This window comes from Xenopus tropicalis, chromosome 9 (assembly GCF_000004195.4).
Source record: "Xenopus tropicalis strain Nigerian chromosome 9, UCB_Xtro_10.0, whole genome shotgun sequence".
NCBI classification, from domain to species: domain Eukaryota; kingdom Metazoa; phylum Chordata; class Amphibia; order Anura; family Pipidae; genus Xenopus; species Xenopus tropicalis.
In genome coordinates, this window is record NC_030685.2 from 80,689,813 (window position 1) to 80,706,407 (window position 16,595).

Consider the following 16,595-nt stretch of genomic DNA (forward strand, 5'->3'; position numbering starts at 1 on the left):
CAGCAGGAAGTGGAACAGATGGGCGGGACTAGTGGGGTTTTGGTGGAATTTCTCAATAAATTAGTCTGAAACACAACTTTTTTAAGCTCAATCCTTCTATGTTTAGAGGAGTATAATGCACTGGTACATTCATAATTTTTTACATGATATGTCTCTTTTAACTCAACTCTTGATGAATTTGAAAAATAACATAATTGTCTTTTTTTTTTTTCATTTTCTATTTTGCTTTGTAGGCCTTGTAGTCGATCACTACAGCCAACGCTTGTATTGGGCGGATTTTGAGATGTCGGTCATTGGAACTGTGAAAATGGATGGTTCAGATTTAATGATAGCTGTGAGTAGCAAACAAGGTACGTAGCAAAATGTCAGCAAATGTTTTTTAACTTGGGAAATGCATGTGTTGCTCAGAAAACCACAAAAAATTTGATGTTGAATCAACTTTTTTTATTTCTGATATTTCTGATATTTTATTTATTCTGATAACTGTAACCTAATTAGAAGAGTAATCTGGGTCTAAATGTGTCTCTAGTGCCAGCTGGCAGATGTAGCTTGTTGTCCTACATAAATATCTGTAATATTTGAGTAAAATGTGGTAGATATTTAGGGTGATATTTAAAAATGTTTGTATTTTTTCCACAATTTGATTTTTTTTTGTATTAAAAAAACATAAAATGTAATAATTTTTTTTTTTTTTTTTTTTTAAATGTGAATTTTCTATATCCGTTTAAAAAATGTCAACAATTCCAATGTAAAACTTTGGCATCTAAAAGCTTGAGCGTTTATGTATGTATGTATGTATATCTTTATATATAAAGTGCTACTTATGTACCCAGCGCTGTACAGTAGAATAGATTAATACAAACAGGGGGTTATTAAGATAATAGTTTATGTAGAATTAAGCAGGAGCTGTCCTAAAAAATTTCAACTATTCAGTCAATTCAAGCTTTTGAGGTTTTTTTTTTAAACATTTTGAGCTTTGCCACCTATTAAAAATTACACAAAAATTATGAATTTTAAATATTTACTTTTTTACTATTTTAAACACATTAATTATTCAGATTTTTTTATAATAAGGTAATATTCACATTTTTTTTAAATCTGAGATTGATGGAAGTAGAAAAAAAGTTGCACAAATACAAATTTTGATAAAGAAGTCTCTTATACAAACTTTTCAGAATATTTTAAACTACAGGTATGGGATCTGTTATCTGGAAACGCATTATCCAGAAAGTTCCAAACTACGGAAAAGTTGTCTCCCATAGACTCCATCATAAGCACATAATTCTAATTTTTAAAAATGATTTTCTCTGTAATAACAAAACAGTACCTGTACTTGATCCCAACTAAGATATAATTACCCCTTATTGGGGGCAGAACAGCCCTATTGGGTTTATTTAATGGTTAAATGATTCCCTTTTCTCTGTAATAATAAAACAGTACCTGTACTTGATCCCAACTAAGATATAATTACCCCTTATTGGGGCAGAACAGCCCTATTGGGTTTATTTAATGGTTAAATGATTCCCTTTTCTCTGTAATAATAAAACAGTACCTGTACTTGATCCCAACTAAGATATAATTACCCCTTATTGGGGCAGAACAGCCCTATTGGGTTTATTTAATGGTTAAATGATTCCCTTTTCTCTGTAATAATAAAACAGTACCTGTACTTGATCCCAACTAAGATATAATTAATCCTTATTGGGGCAGAACAGCCCTATTGGGTTTATTTAATGGTTAAATGATTCCCTTTTCTCTGTAATAATAAAACAGTACCTGTACTTGATCCCAACTAAGATATAATTAATCCTTATTGGAGGCAAAACAATCCTATTGGGTTAATTCATTATTTAAATACATTTTTAGCAGGCTTGTGGTATGGATATCCAAATTACAGAAAGATCCCTTATCCGGAAAACCCATGTCTGGAGCATTCTGGATAATAGGTCCCATACCTGTACTTATATGTTTTCTAATTCACTGGACTGATTTGTTCATTTCTTTTATTTTACACTTGAAAGGCCTACTTTACCCTCACAGAATTGATATCTTCGAGGATTATATTTATGGAGCAGGCCTGAAAAATGGCGCATTTAGGATACAGAAGTTTGGAAATGGTGTTATGGAATACCTTAACTTAAATGTTGAGAAAACGAAAAGCGTGTTAATTTCACATCATTACAAACAACCAAACTGTAAGTATGCATTATGATCCCCCCTCTTTCTTTCTGTTTTAGTAACACTTCTTCTGTATTCATTATACAGTATGTACACAGTATGTTGAAGACGATGGGAATTGGTTTGAATACTATTATGGTTAGTGATGAGCGAATCTGTCCCACGCCCCCCCTTTTTTTTAACAAATTTTTTCGGCTGCAAATTTTCTCCAAAGTTTCGTGAAACAATTTGCCAATGCCGAAATGCGGAAATTCACTGTGAATCTATGCCCGCTGAAAACATTTGCTCATCACTAATTACAGTAGTTTAATATTTGCTTCTGATTAGTGATGGGCGAAATGTTTCACCAGGCATGGATTCGCGGAGAATTTCCGTGTTTTGCCATTGGCGGATTGTTTCACGAAACGGATGAAAAAATTTGCCGTGGAAAAATTCGGCAGCTGTCCAAAAATTGTTGTGTGTCCAAAAATAGCCGCACGGCAAAATAATAGCCGCGGGCGACAATTTTTTTTGGCGTGCAACATTTTCGCCATTTCACAAATCTTTTGAAAGTTTCGCTAATATTTCGGCGAAGCGAAACGGGACAGATTCGCTCATCACTACTTCTGATGCTTAGCTTATGCTCAAAACACTTTTTCATCTCTCTTTTTAAGCCTGTTGGTAGGGATGCACTGAATACAGGATTTAATTTGGGATTCGACCAAGATTCTGCCTTTTTCAGCAGAATTTGGGTTTGGCTGAATCCATTCCTTTGGCCAAACTGAATCCGAATCTTTAAAATCATGTGACCTTTTTCGGAAGTTGAAAATTGTTCTCTTTAACCCTTCCTTATTGGTTTCTTTTTGGTATTTGGGTGAATCTTTCGCAAAGGATTCTAGGTTTAGCCGGATCCTAGAATTGTGGATTCGGTGCATCCCTAAGTACAATATACATTGTATATTTTTTCTATACACTGTAGACCAGGGGGCTCAACCTTTCTTACTCGTGAGCCACAGTCAAATGTAAAAAGACCTGGAGAGCAACATAAAAGTTCATGGAGGTGCCAAATAAGGGCTGTGATTGGCTATTTGGTAGCCCCTATATCAGTGGTCCCCAACCTTTCTTACTTGAGAGCCACAGTCAAATGTAAAAAGACTTGGGGGGCAACACAAGCACCATAAAAGTTCAAGGAGGAGCCAAATAAGGGCTTTGATTACAGCTATCAGGGGGCTTTATTTGGTAGGAAATCTTATTGGTCGAACATAAGTTAAACACATAAGGGCTAAGGGTATTAGTTTTTGGTTTTGGTTTTTTTTTCAGTAGCACCAGAAAATGGAAATGTTGACTTGCCCTAGGCCAAGGATCCCCAACCTTTCTTACTGATGAGCCACATTCAAATGTAAAAAGACTTGGGGAGCAACACAAGCACCATAAAAGTTCATGGAGGAGCCAAATAAGGGCTGTGATTGGCTATTAGGCAGCCTCTATGCACACTATCAGCTTACAGGGGCTTTATTTGGTAGGAAATCTTGTTTTTATTCAACCAGGGAGTTATTCAAAAATAACTCCCTGGTTTGGGGGCACTGAGAGCAACATCCAAGGGGTTGGGGAGCAACATGTTGCCCCTGAGCCACTGGTTGGGGATCACTGCTGTAGATAATGTATATTTTCTGAAAGATGATAAAGTGCTGCAGTATACCAATTATTTCCATTATACATAGTGGTTCCTAAGCTCATTAATTGTCCTCATTTTTAGAACTTCTACTTTTGTTATGCATTCCAGCAAATCTTACTAAATAGGACTGCAACATAAGCATAAAAAAAAGTTTCATTTATGCCGATTTCCAAGTTGACATAAACGAATTACTCATTCTCAGATGTTTCCACTCTGCTAAGAATTTTGGTCTAAGTGAATATATGTTACCCTTTTTTTTTTTGTTGTTTTTTAAACAGTGCCTAATCCGTGTCTGGATATAAAATGTGATTTCATCTGCTTGCTAAATCCTTCAGGAGCCTCCTGTGCCTGTTCAGAAGGGAAAATTCTAGTAAATGGAACCTGTATGGACCATAATTCTGCAGGTCAGTCTGATGAATGAAACCACCTGTAGAATAGGATCAAACATGATTGCGTAGACAAAAAAAAATGTGGGACATGGAAGTATAAAGGAAATATTGGCCAGTAACCCATAATGAAAAATACAGCTATTATTCCATTAGCCTCTCCACTGTCTATAATTAAAAGTGCTAAACTTCTGGTCATCCAGCCTCAGGTTGCATTATGCCAGTGGCAAATAAAGGTGGCCATTCTAGCCGATTCTAGCTGCCGATATAGGTCCCTTAGACCGACTTGGCAGCTTATGGGCCCATGTAGGGGCACAAACGATGGGGCTGCCCGACCAACATCTGGCCTGAAATCGGGCAGATATTGATCGAGCAGGTTAAAAAATTTAGTCGGATCGGGGACCGCATTGGCTCGTTGATGCGGTCCCCAAACCGACTGCACCCATTACCGCAGTTCTAATTCAATCGTTCGGCCCCAGGGCCAAAGGACCAAATTAGCCTAAATTCGCCCAATATCACCCACCCGTAGGTGGGGATATTGGGAGAAGATCCGCTTGCTTGGCAACTTCGCCAAGTGAGCAGATCTTAACATGTGTGGCCACCTTTAAAATGATGTGTGAATAGGTTTATGGATGCCTTTGATGTCATGGCAGTGGTGGTAACCATTGATATCATGAAAAAAACACCTTTATATAGTCACTAAATCAGTGTTGAAACATCTGTAATAATTTAATATAAACTTGGGGGGCCCATTTGTCAAAATTCAAATTCAAGTGTTTTTTAACTGCCTCTCTCTGTGCTCTATTTTGGAACAGAGATCTGTTGCTACCCCCATGCTTTGCCCACGTTTGTCAGTTCTGTAGCTACGAGGAATGGGAGGGGAAGGCATAAAGGGGGTATTCCCTCAACCACTCTACATGTAATTCAAACACTGCCACGTTAGGGGGCAGTGATGAATGCAGGCTACATTGAGGCCCGTATATAAGGGCCGGACTCTACTCCACTTCTGTCCAGAGTATTTGTAAATTACTCCTTATGGTTTTTGATTGTGTGAAGACCCTAGTTTAACCAAAGATAATAGTCCTATTCAGGATCATGTCTATATATAGGCACTTGAGGGTCTGTGCCTAGGGTGGCAGCTTTAGGGGGCTGCTCTCGGGTGTCTATAGAATCGGAAAAAAAATTAAAGCTGCCACCAGATGATATAGTGCAGATCAAATGGATATTACGTGAACAAAACACCACAAGTGCTTTGCAATGTGCCAATTATAATGTTCACACCTACTCAGTGTGTCTAGTATAAATGCTCCCCAGACAACATAAAAATGGAGCATGTAGGCGAACCCGACCGGGCATTGATTGAAGTGGGGTCGAAATCCTCAATGTATATAGAATGGAAGAGGAGGCAAATATAGTGTAATAACGTTTAATATAAGAATAAAATCCTGCTCAATGCAGGCTACTTACAGTGTAACAACGATATAAAAGTAGCTCAACGCGTTTCACGTGCTCTCTGCACGCTTCCTCAGGAGCCAGTAATGAAAAATATTGTTCCAAAGTATAGTCCAGAGTATATGTACATTACTGCTTATGTTTTTTGATTGTGTGAAGACCCTAGTGTAACCAAAGAGTGTAGTCCTAGTCCTAGGACCATGTCTATATATATAGGCACTTGAGGTTCTGTGCCTAGGGTGGCAGCTAGGGGGGGCTGCTCTCGGGCGCCTATATAATCGGGAAAAAAAATATTAAAGCTGCCACCAGATGATACCTATGCAAATCTGGTGGCAGAGCTAGGGGGGTGAGGTGCTGAAGGTGGTGGAGTGATGTCACTTCCGGTGGAGTGATGTCACTTCTGGTGGAGTGATGTCACTTCTGGTGGAGTGATGTCAAGCACAGTTGTGCGTGTAAGGGCACTTCCGCCACACAGGGGTGCATTTAGGTGCCTAGGGTGGTACCTGACCTAAATACATCCCTGCTCCTTATCCCATTCGCTGAAAGCTGCTTATGGCTGCTGGTTGTTTATAATAAAATCCACAACATAACTGGTGAAGTATACACCCCAGCCATAGGATCAATTATTGTATTCTCCATTGTGCATGGCTATCCTAATATTACTTCCTAATCGGATATTAAAAAATATTGTGTTTACATAACCAGCATAGCACACAATAATTGCCTTGGTCTGTTATCCCTCGGAACACTCTGTGATACAAATATCTGTATATTGTTACCATGCAGATGACTTATGTAAACTGACTTGTGAGAATAGAGGGAGATGCATTATAAATGAAAAAGGTGATCCGAGGTGCCACTGCTGGCCAAGTTTTTCCGGGGAAAGATGTGAAATCAACCACTGTAATAATTACTGCCTGAACGGAGGGACGTGCACAGCATCTGCACTCGGTAAATATCTATAATTAAACTTGATTTGTCGCGTGAACGTTATTATACTCTGTTTATGTGTTATTCTAAATTAATAATTACACCTTTGCCCCCACAATATGGGATAATGGGAAAATAGAGCAAACATAAAGAAACCGACTTCATGCTCCGTTCATGCCGTTTGCTGCTGGAATCGGCTTCTCCGTTCCGTTGACAAAAATAGTGGAGACAAAAATAGAAGTTTCAATGTACGAGGAGCTCTGCGCATAATCTTGCAATCTGTGAACGTTTCTCCAGATGCAGGGGAAGGGGGGAATTACTTTGAAGGAGTAAGATAACAGGTGGTGGGGTGTTTTTTCCAATGCCGCGCAAGACACTAGTGACAAATGATGACAGGCACATGAATCACAAACAGGCAGCGATTTTCTATTATGAATAATGCATTGGGTTCTCGAGTTGTTAATGCTTTTTTGGTGTGGTTTATGCTTTGCGGGACTCGTAAGTCTGCACAGTGCTCTTTGGCTGAACAATCAGTGGCACGGTTTTCCTTACTGGCTGCAAACCTTCCTGATGTTATATGACAGAATTGAAAAATAGGATAAAGTATACATATATAGACTGTATCTTTTCAGGTAGGGTTGTGGTCTTCTGGGGGTATCATTTCTAGTATCTAGAAGTCCTTCAAAATCAAGTCTACTCAACAATGTACACCTGACAGGCAGCCAGTTTTGTTAAAGCATCTTCAAACAAATGGAGAAGATCAAATTCTAAATATGTTCTGCAGTTCCTTATACAATGGTTTTCTCCTTTTCTATCATGGGATTGAGGGTGAGTGATCCTACCACAAGCAAAACAAGCCTTTTCTTATATAGCTCAGTAAGGTTCTCATGCAGGAATATGCAGCTCACCAGTCAAGTTTATTTCTTTTATTTAGGGACTTTGGCTGAACAATCAGCGGCAAGGTTTTCCTTACTGGCTGCAAACCTTCCCAATGTTATATGACAGAATTGAAAAATAGGATAAAGTATACATATATAGACTGTATCTTTTCAGGTAGGGTTGTGGTCTTCTGGGGGTATCAACATTCTAGAAGTCCTTCAAAATCAAGTCTACTCAACAAAGTATAGCTGACAGGCAGCCAGTTTTGTTAAAGCATCTTCAAAAAAAAGGAGAAGATCAAATTCTAAATATGTTCTGCAATTCCTAATACAATGGTTTTCTCCTATTCTATCATGGGATTGAGGGTGAGTGATGCTACCACAAGCAAAACAAGCCTTTACTCATATAGCTCAGTAAGGTTCTCATGCAGGAATGCAGCTCACCAGTAAAGTTTATCTTTTTTTTTTTTTTATTTAGGGAAAAGGCCACCTATAGCTACAGTCTAAGGCTTATGGCACAAAGAATATTTTGACCACTGCAGTAGGCTTGCCATCTGTCCAGTTTTGAACAGTTTCGTTTTTCTTGGCTGTTTGGGTTTCAAAATGCTAAAAATTCTGGCCAACACCCACCTCCAATGTCCCAGCCCCACATGTCACAAGCATCTCTCCATGTCACGACCTTAGCTCCATACATCACTGCTCCACCTCCTATATCATTGACCCACCTACTTTTTTAGTTTTTGCCAAGGTAAAAATTGGCAACACTAGATGGATATGGCTTGTCAACACTGCTTAGATACTAAATAAGAAACTCACATAGGGCTGGCAGTTGGACCCTTCACTCAATAGACACTTCTTGCTTGATCATTTCTCAAGTGGGGTTCTATCTGTCACTGTTCTGTGTTCTTCACTGCTAATGCTAGCATGCGCGGCAGTGATAGGGGGAATTTTGACCACTGCTGTAGGGTAGCCTAATGGCAAGGCAACTAGTAGACTAGGAAACAGGAATCTGAGAGTAATGAAATATATTACTTACCCTTAACATCCATTCACTCCAGGGATCATTTAAAGCTTTTGTTTAATCTAAATTAAGGGGAAAGAAAACATTATCACCACTGTGAACTAATAATTCACTAAGGTGATGGATAGATAGATAGATAGATAGAGAGAGAGAGAGAGAGATAGATAGATAGATAGATAGATAGATAGATAGATAGATAGATAGATAGATAGATTGAGAGATAGATGATAGATAGATGATAGATAGATAGATAGATGATAGATAGATAGATGATAGATAGATAGATAGATAGATAGATAGATAGATAGATAGATGATAGATAGATAGATAGATGATAGATAGATAGATGGTAGCTACCGTATATACTCGAGTATAAGCCGATCCGAATATAAGCCGAGGTACATAATTTTACCTAAGAAAACTAGGAAAACTTATTGACTCGAGTATAAGCCTAGGGTGGGAAATGCAGCAGCTACTGCTAAGTTTCAATAATCAAAATAAATACCAGTAAAATTACATAAATTGAGGCATCAGTGGGGTATATGTTTTTAAATATTTATTTCAAAGAAAAACAGTAAACTAGCTCTGTAAGCAGAGAAGAGCGTCAACAAAAACAATATGAGTACTACTCCATGCTCCTTGCGCATTGGCAAACTGGCAGCAGACCCAGTCCCGGAGGACATGTAAGGGGGAATAAGTATTGCTAGTGGGAGCCTAGGCCAGGCCACTGGTGGGTCTGGTTGCAAGTGGCCTAATTTGCACACAAAGGACAGAGGGTGCTGAAGGGAGTCTGGAGGGACCCATGGCACCCGACTCGAGTATAAGCCGAGGGTGACTTTTTCAGCACATTTTGGGTGCTGAAAAACTAGGCTTATACTCGAGTATATACAGTAGATAGATAGATAGATAGATAGATAGATACAGATAGATGATGATAGATAGATAGATAGATAGATAGATGATAGCTAGATAGATAGATGATAGATAGATAGATGATAGATAGATAGATAGATGATAGCTAGCTAGATAGATAGATGATAGATAGATAGATAGATAGAGACAGATAGATGATAGATAGATGATAGATAGATAGATAGATAGATAGCTAGATGATAGCTAGATGATAGCTAGATAGATAGATAGATAGATGATAGATAGATAGATAGATAGATAGATAGATAGATAGATAGATGATAGATAGATAGATAGATAGATAGATGATAGATAGATAGATAGATAGATAGATAGATAGATAGATAGATAGAATAGTAGATAGATAGATAGATAGATAGATTAGATAGATAGATAGATAGATAGATAGATAGATAGATAGATAGATAGATAGATAGATAGATAGATGATAGATAGATAGATAGATAGATGTTTGATAGATAGATAGATAGATAGATAGATAGAGACAGATAGATGATAGATAGATAGATAGATAGATAGATAGATAGATAGATTAGGATCTAATAATAAAGGATCTGATGCTTTATTAGCTTTTAATTTATGGGTTTGTTCCCACACACGTCTGAAACTCATTCTCTATAAAGGGATATGGTTTTTAATAATTCTTCATCCCACTTTTCATGTTTGCGTTGTTCCCTACTTTTACCCTTTTTGCTTATTCTACTTCAGTGAAAATGGAAAGCTAGTCCATAATACTGAGAAATCAATACTAAGGGGTTGAACTTAATACACAAAGTTTTCTTTCTCAACCCACATATCAATAATATATTTGAAATGAATCTATTGTTTGCAAATGTGCATGTGTAGAAGTTTTTTAAGGAGATAATACAGGAAACAATTAAGAGATTCAAAATTAATTAAACTGTATTTTTCACAGCACGATGCTATTCAGTCTTTGTGTCACATAGTAGACTGTAAAATCTCATTATCTCCACCCAAATGTTAAATTGTTAAACAAATCCCACTAGTGATTTATTCATTGTTGGTTTACTTACTGTTAAGCCATTTGGCAAATTCCTGTGTGGACATTATGTAACTAGAGTTTGGGGGCGGCTTTAATTAAAATTTATAAGTTTATGACAGTTGTATTGAACTACAATAATTGCACCAGGAAAATGTCATCAGTTAATTAAAAGCATACATCTGAGAGACATAATTAAAACTTTAGATTTAGTTAAAAAAGAAAAAAAAAAGTTCTTCGGCAAACCAAATTAATATGATCACATCAGTAATGAGCATAAAGGTCTCAGAAAATGAGATTTACAACTATTGAAATTGAGCAATAATATTGTTTTTGTTTTATGAGAAATTGGAAAGTGATTTAATAGTACAGGTATAGGACCCATTATCCAGAATGCTTGGGACCAAGGGTATTCCGGATAAGGGGTCTTTCCATAATTTGGATCTCCATACCTTAAGTCTACTAAAAAATCAATAAAACGTTAATCAAACCCAATAGGATTGTTTTGCATCCAATAAGGATTAATTATATCTTAGTTGGGATCAAGTACAGGTACTGTTTTATTATTACAGAGAAAAGGGAATCATTTAACCATTAAATAAACCCAATAGGGCTGTTCTGCCCCTAATAAGGGGTAATTATATCTTAGTTGGGATCAAGTACAGGTACTGTTTTATTATTACAGAGAAAAGGGAATCATTTAACCATTAAATAAACCCAATAGGGCTGTTCTGCCCCCAATAAGGGGTAATTATATCTTAGTTGGGATCAAGTACAGGTACTGTTTTATTATTACAGAGAAAAAGGAAATCAGTTTTAAAATTCTGAATTACTTGATTAAAATGGAGTCTATGGGAGATGGGCTTTCCGTAATTCGGAGCTTTCTGGATAACGGGTTTCCGGATAAGGGATCCAATACCTGTATGAGAAATGGAGTTAGAACTATTTAAGAAAAGGATGGAAAGATGGGGATTTTGTAAAAACGTAAGATTTAAATATAAAAGCTGCATACGGGAAAGACTTTTTAATGTCACATTGAATAAAATCAACGGCATAAAAAGTAAGGCATTCCATGTCCTATTCCAGTACCAAGCCGAGGAAACGTTATGGCATGAAATTGCCTGTCACTTGTATTCCAACCAGCGCAATTGGCTTCTATTATATTTTTACAGTTAGTTGGATAGCCGGTGACCCAGATAACGAAAATATGCACAAGATAAAAATCGAGCATCGGAATTTAGACTGGAAACATATTTCACTATTAGAGGCAGAATTGCTAAAACTCTAACATTTCTCATTTTTTATTATTTTAAAATTCGAATAAACTCGTTTTCCATGTTTACTAAAATGTCCTGAACTGAAAAAGTCTGCATGGAAAAAAGTTGCAGAAAACTCGAATTTCGCAACAAATTTTCACACAAAAACCCAGCATCAAAAATTCAATTTCAAAGTTAAGAAGCAAAAGAGGATCCTTCAAGGAAGGGGAAGGGACATCTGCTCATCCCCCAAGTATAATTAAGGAATACTTTTTCAGACATTTTGGCTTAAAGACCATGTTTTTAGACTTAACAGTAGGCAGAACTCTTATTAACATAAAACAAAGGGGCTGATTTACTTACCCACGAACGGGTCGAATGGAGTCCGATTGCGTTTTTTTCGTAATGATCGGTACTTTGCGATTTTTTCGTATGTTTTGCGATTTTTTCGGATTCTTTACGAATTTTTCGGATCCAATACGATTTTTGCGTAAAAACGTGAGTTTTCCTATCCATTACGAAAGTTGCGTAAAAAGTTGCGCATTTTGCGTAGCGTTAAAACTTACGCGAAAAGTTGCGCATTTTTCGCGTAAGTTTTAACGCTACGCAAAATGCGCAACTTTTTACGCAACTTTCGTAATGGATACGAAAAACTCGCGTTTTTACGCAAAAATCGTATTGGTAACGAAAAATTCGTACAGAATCCGAAAAAATCGCAAAACATACGAAAAAGTCGCAAAATGTTCGTTTTCAAGTCGGAACTTTTCCAATTTGGGTCGGATTCGTGGGTTAGTAAATCAGCCCCATAGTTTCAGTTATCGGAAAAGTTAGCCATCCTTTTATAGATCTAGAGATGTACAAGGGAGAAGTAAATTTGGTGAAAAGTTATCCATCCTTTTATAGATCTAGATATGTACAAGGGAGAAGTAAATATGGTGAAAAGTTAGCCATCCTTTTATAGATCTAGATATGTACAAGGGAGAAGTAAATTTGGTGAAAAGTTAGCCATCCTTTTATAGATCTAGAGATGTACAAGGGAGAAGTAAATTTGGTGAAAAGTTAGCCATCCTTTTATAGATCTAGATATGTACAAGGGAGAAGTAAATTTGGTGAAAAGTTAGCCATCCTTTTATAGATCTAGATATGTACAAGAGAGAAGTAAGTAAATATGGTGAAAAGTTATCCATCCTTTTATAGATCTAGATATGTACAAGGGAGAAGTAAATTTGGTGAAAAGTTAGCCATCCTTTTATAGATCTAGATATGTACAAGGGAGAAGTAAATTTGGTGAAAAGTTAGCCATCCTTTTATAGATCTAGAGATGTACAAGGGAGAAGTAAATTTGGTGAAAAGTTAGCCATCCTTTTATAGATCTAGATATGTACAAGGGAGAAGTAAATTTGGTGAAAAGTTAGCCATCCTTTTATAGATCTAGAGATGTACAAGGGAGAAGTAAATTTGGTGAAAAGTTAGCCATCCTTTTATAGATCTAGATATGTACAAGGGAGAAGTAAATTTGGTGAAAAGTTAGCCATCCTTTTATAGATCTAGATATGTACAAGAGAGAAGTAAGTAAATATGGTGAAAAGTTATCCATCCTTTTATAGATCTAGATATGTACAAGGGAGAAGTAAATTTGGTGAAAAGTTAGCCATCCTTTTATAGATCTAGATATGTACAAGGGAGAAGTAAATTTGGTGAAAAGTTAGCCATCCTTTTATAGATCTAGAGATGTACAAGAGAGAAGTAAATATGGTGAAAAGTTAGCCATCCTTTTATAGATCTAGAGATGTACAAGAGAGAAGTAAGTAAATATGGTGAAAAGTTAGCCATCCTTTTATAGATCTAGATATGTACAAGAGAGAAGTAAGTAAATATGGTGAAAAGTTAGCCATCCTTTTATAGATCTAGATATGTACAAGAGAGAAGTAAGTAAATATGGTGAAAAGTTAGCCATTCTTTTATAGATCTAGAGATGTACAAGAGAGAAGTAAGTAAATATGGTGAAAAGTAAGCCATCCTTTTATAGATCTAGAGATGTACAAGAGAGAAGTAAGTAAATATGGTGAAAAGTTAGCCATCCTTTTATAGATCTAGAGGTGTAAAAGAGAGAAGAAAATTTGGTGAAAAGTTAGCCATCCTTTTATAGATCTAGAGATGTACAAGAGAGAAGTAAGTAAATATGGTAAAAAAAAAAAAGGTCAAACACCCTTAAAAACTAATACACCTAGGGGCACATTTACTAATCCACGAATCCGAATCCCGAATGGGAAAAAATCGGATTGGAAACAAAAATTTTGCGACTTTTTCGGCGCCTTCATGACTTTATCGTATTTTGCGCAGATTTTCGTCGCCGTTGAGATTTTTTCGTATTGAGCAATTGTAAATGGTAGAAAAACCAATCTGATTTTTTCGCGACGGCGACGAAAAAGTCATGGAAAATATACGATAAAGTTGTCACGGCAATGAAAAAGTCACGCAAAATACAAAAACATCGCAACGGCGACGTAAAAGTCGCAAAAATACCGATCATTACAAAAAAATACGCATTCAGATGCTTTCGGTCCGTTCGTGGATTCGTAAATGTGCCCCCTAGTATGCAATTTTTAACCTAAATGATATTCAGTAAATAAATGTATTTTTAAAAACAAACTGGTAATTTATTATGAACTTTATATTTATCGCAGGAAGACCAACATGCACCTGTGCAGTTGGTTTTACAGGACCAAATTGTGGCCGAAAAGTCTGTGAAAATTTCTGCCAGAATGGTGGTACATGCAGTGTGTCTGCTGGCAACCAACCTTACTGTCACTGCCTTAATGAATATACAGGAGATCGATGTCAATTTCGTAAGTATACACCTATAAACAGCTTTGCTAAAAATGAGTTCTATGAACGGGACCTGTGTTGAAATTACAATCTGCCTATTGGTTTCATTTTTTAAAATCTATATTTTTCCATTTTTTGCCATTATAAATCATGAATTTGATTGGCTAACTTATCCTCCCCCATCCTTTGGAACCAAGTCAATGTGTTCAGAGCTATCTTCTTTTAAACAAGTCTAAGCAGCAGCCTTTGAGCAGCATATTATCAGGGGATTCTCAGTGGACTGGAAATTAGCTTTTTCAGAGCCTTTTGAAGTTCTGTTGGACAGGAAGTTCTGTGGGACAGGAAGTTCTGTGAAGTGACAGGAAGTTCTGTGAAGTGACAGGAAGTGCTATTGCGAAACTGGCTTCGTTTTCTGATTATTGACAGAAATAACAAAGCATACCGTAGATATTTCTTAATTAAAACTAGTGATGAGTGAATCTGTCCCATTTTGTTTCGCCGGAAAATTTGTGAAACGGTGAAAAAATTTGCGAAATTGCAAAAACATTTGCTATGATACTTTTTTTTGGGCAGTTATTTAAGTCTACTGCATGCTTTGTTCCCCTGTGCTCCAGGTGTAGGAACAAAGGATGCATAATCCCATGATCCTGCTGAAGGAGGTAGGAAGGCAGTGGAGGCTGCCAGCCTCCCAGTGCAAACAATAGAAATCCACCCGATAATTGCACATTAGGCATATAATGTTTTTGTAACCAGCCTACTGAACTAAAAAAAATAGAAGAAAAATGTTATAATGTAAAACAATGTTCTAGGTATCTCTGGTTCAATCCTTGTTTAGTCTAGCCTCCAGTGTATGGCTTTGGACCATCCCAAGCAGGTTGAATCTCTCAGTTTGGAAAACCTTTGCTGAAAAAAAAATCTGCACCAAAGACTAATTTCGTTTCACAATAACAACAAAATATATAAAACATAAAATTATTGGGTTTCCTATATACCAGCAGTAAGTCAGTGAGTTGATTGACACTTACCCACCATTGAGGCTTTTCCGTCATAGTGTACGTAGTAATGAGCTAATTATCCTGTCTGCTGATTCCTACTCTAGATGTGTGCCACCATTATTGTGTAAACTCTGAGTCTTGCACCATTGCGGACGACGGAAGTGTTGAATGCGTCTGCCCTATAAGGTACGAAGGGACAAAATGTGAAGTGGATAAATGTCTGAGATGCCACGGGGGTCTCTGCATCATCGACAAGAACAGTCATGATGTTAACTGCAAGTAAGTACACCTTGGAGTATTATCAAACCATCTATAATTTTCTTTATACAGGTATAGGACCTGTTATCCAGAATGCTTGGGATCAAGGGTATTCGGGATAAGGAGTCTTTCCGTAATTTGGATCTTCATACCTTAAGTCTACTAAAAAAATCAATAAAACATTAATTAACCCCAAAAGGATTGTTTTGTATCCAATAAGGATAATTTACATCTTAGTTAGAATCAATTACAAGGTACTGTTTTATTATTACAGAGAAAGGGGAATCATTTAAACATTAAATAAACCCAATAGGGCTGTTCTGCCCCCAATAAGGGGTAATTATATCTTAGTTGGGATCAAGTACAGGTACTGTTTTATTATTACAGAGAAAAGGGAATCATTTAACCATTAAATAAACCCAATAGGGCTGTTCTGCCCCAATAAGGGGTAATTATATCTTAGTTGGGATCAAGTACAGGTACTGTTTTATTATTACAGAGAAAAGGGAATCATTTAACCATGAAATAAACCCAATAGGGCTGTTCTGCCCCAATAAGGGGTAATTATATCTTAGTTGGGATCAAGTACAGGTACTGTTTTATTATTACAGAGAAAAGGGAATCATTTAACCATTAAATAAACCCAATAGGGCTGTTCTGCCCCCAATAAGGGGTAATTATATCTTAGTTGGGATCAAGTACAGGTACTGTTTTATTATTACAGAGAAAAGGGAATCATTTAACCATGAAATAAACCCAATAGGGCTGTTCTGCCCCCAATAAGGGGTAATTATATCTTAGTTGGGATCAAGTACAGGTACTGTT

The 16,595-nt window shown here is 36.8% G+C and overlaps 1 protein-coding gene across 1 annotated transcript in view; it reads left to right on the forward strand.

Annotated features, from left to right (window-relative positions):
• The window catches only part of lrp1b (LDL receptor related protein 1B), a 255,407-nt gene that overhangs the window by 212,658 nt on the left and 26,154 nt on the right, over positions 1–16,595 (forward strand). Inside the window, exons 39-44 of the mRNA XM_031893508.1 lie at positions 234–350; positions 2,022–2,195; positions 4,111–4,236; positions 6,457–6,621; positions 14,376–14,537; positions 15,617–15,791. Of these exons, the coding sequence (XP_031749368.1) occupies positions 234–350; positions 2,022–2,195; positions 4,111–4,236; positions 6,457–6,621; positions 14,376–14,537; positions 15,617–15,791 (919 nt within the window). The remainder of the gene's footprint in view (positions 1–233; positions 351–2,021; positions 2,196–4,110; positions 4,237–6,456; positions 6,622–14,375; positions 14,538–15,616; positions 15,792–16,595) is intronic.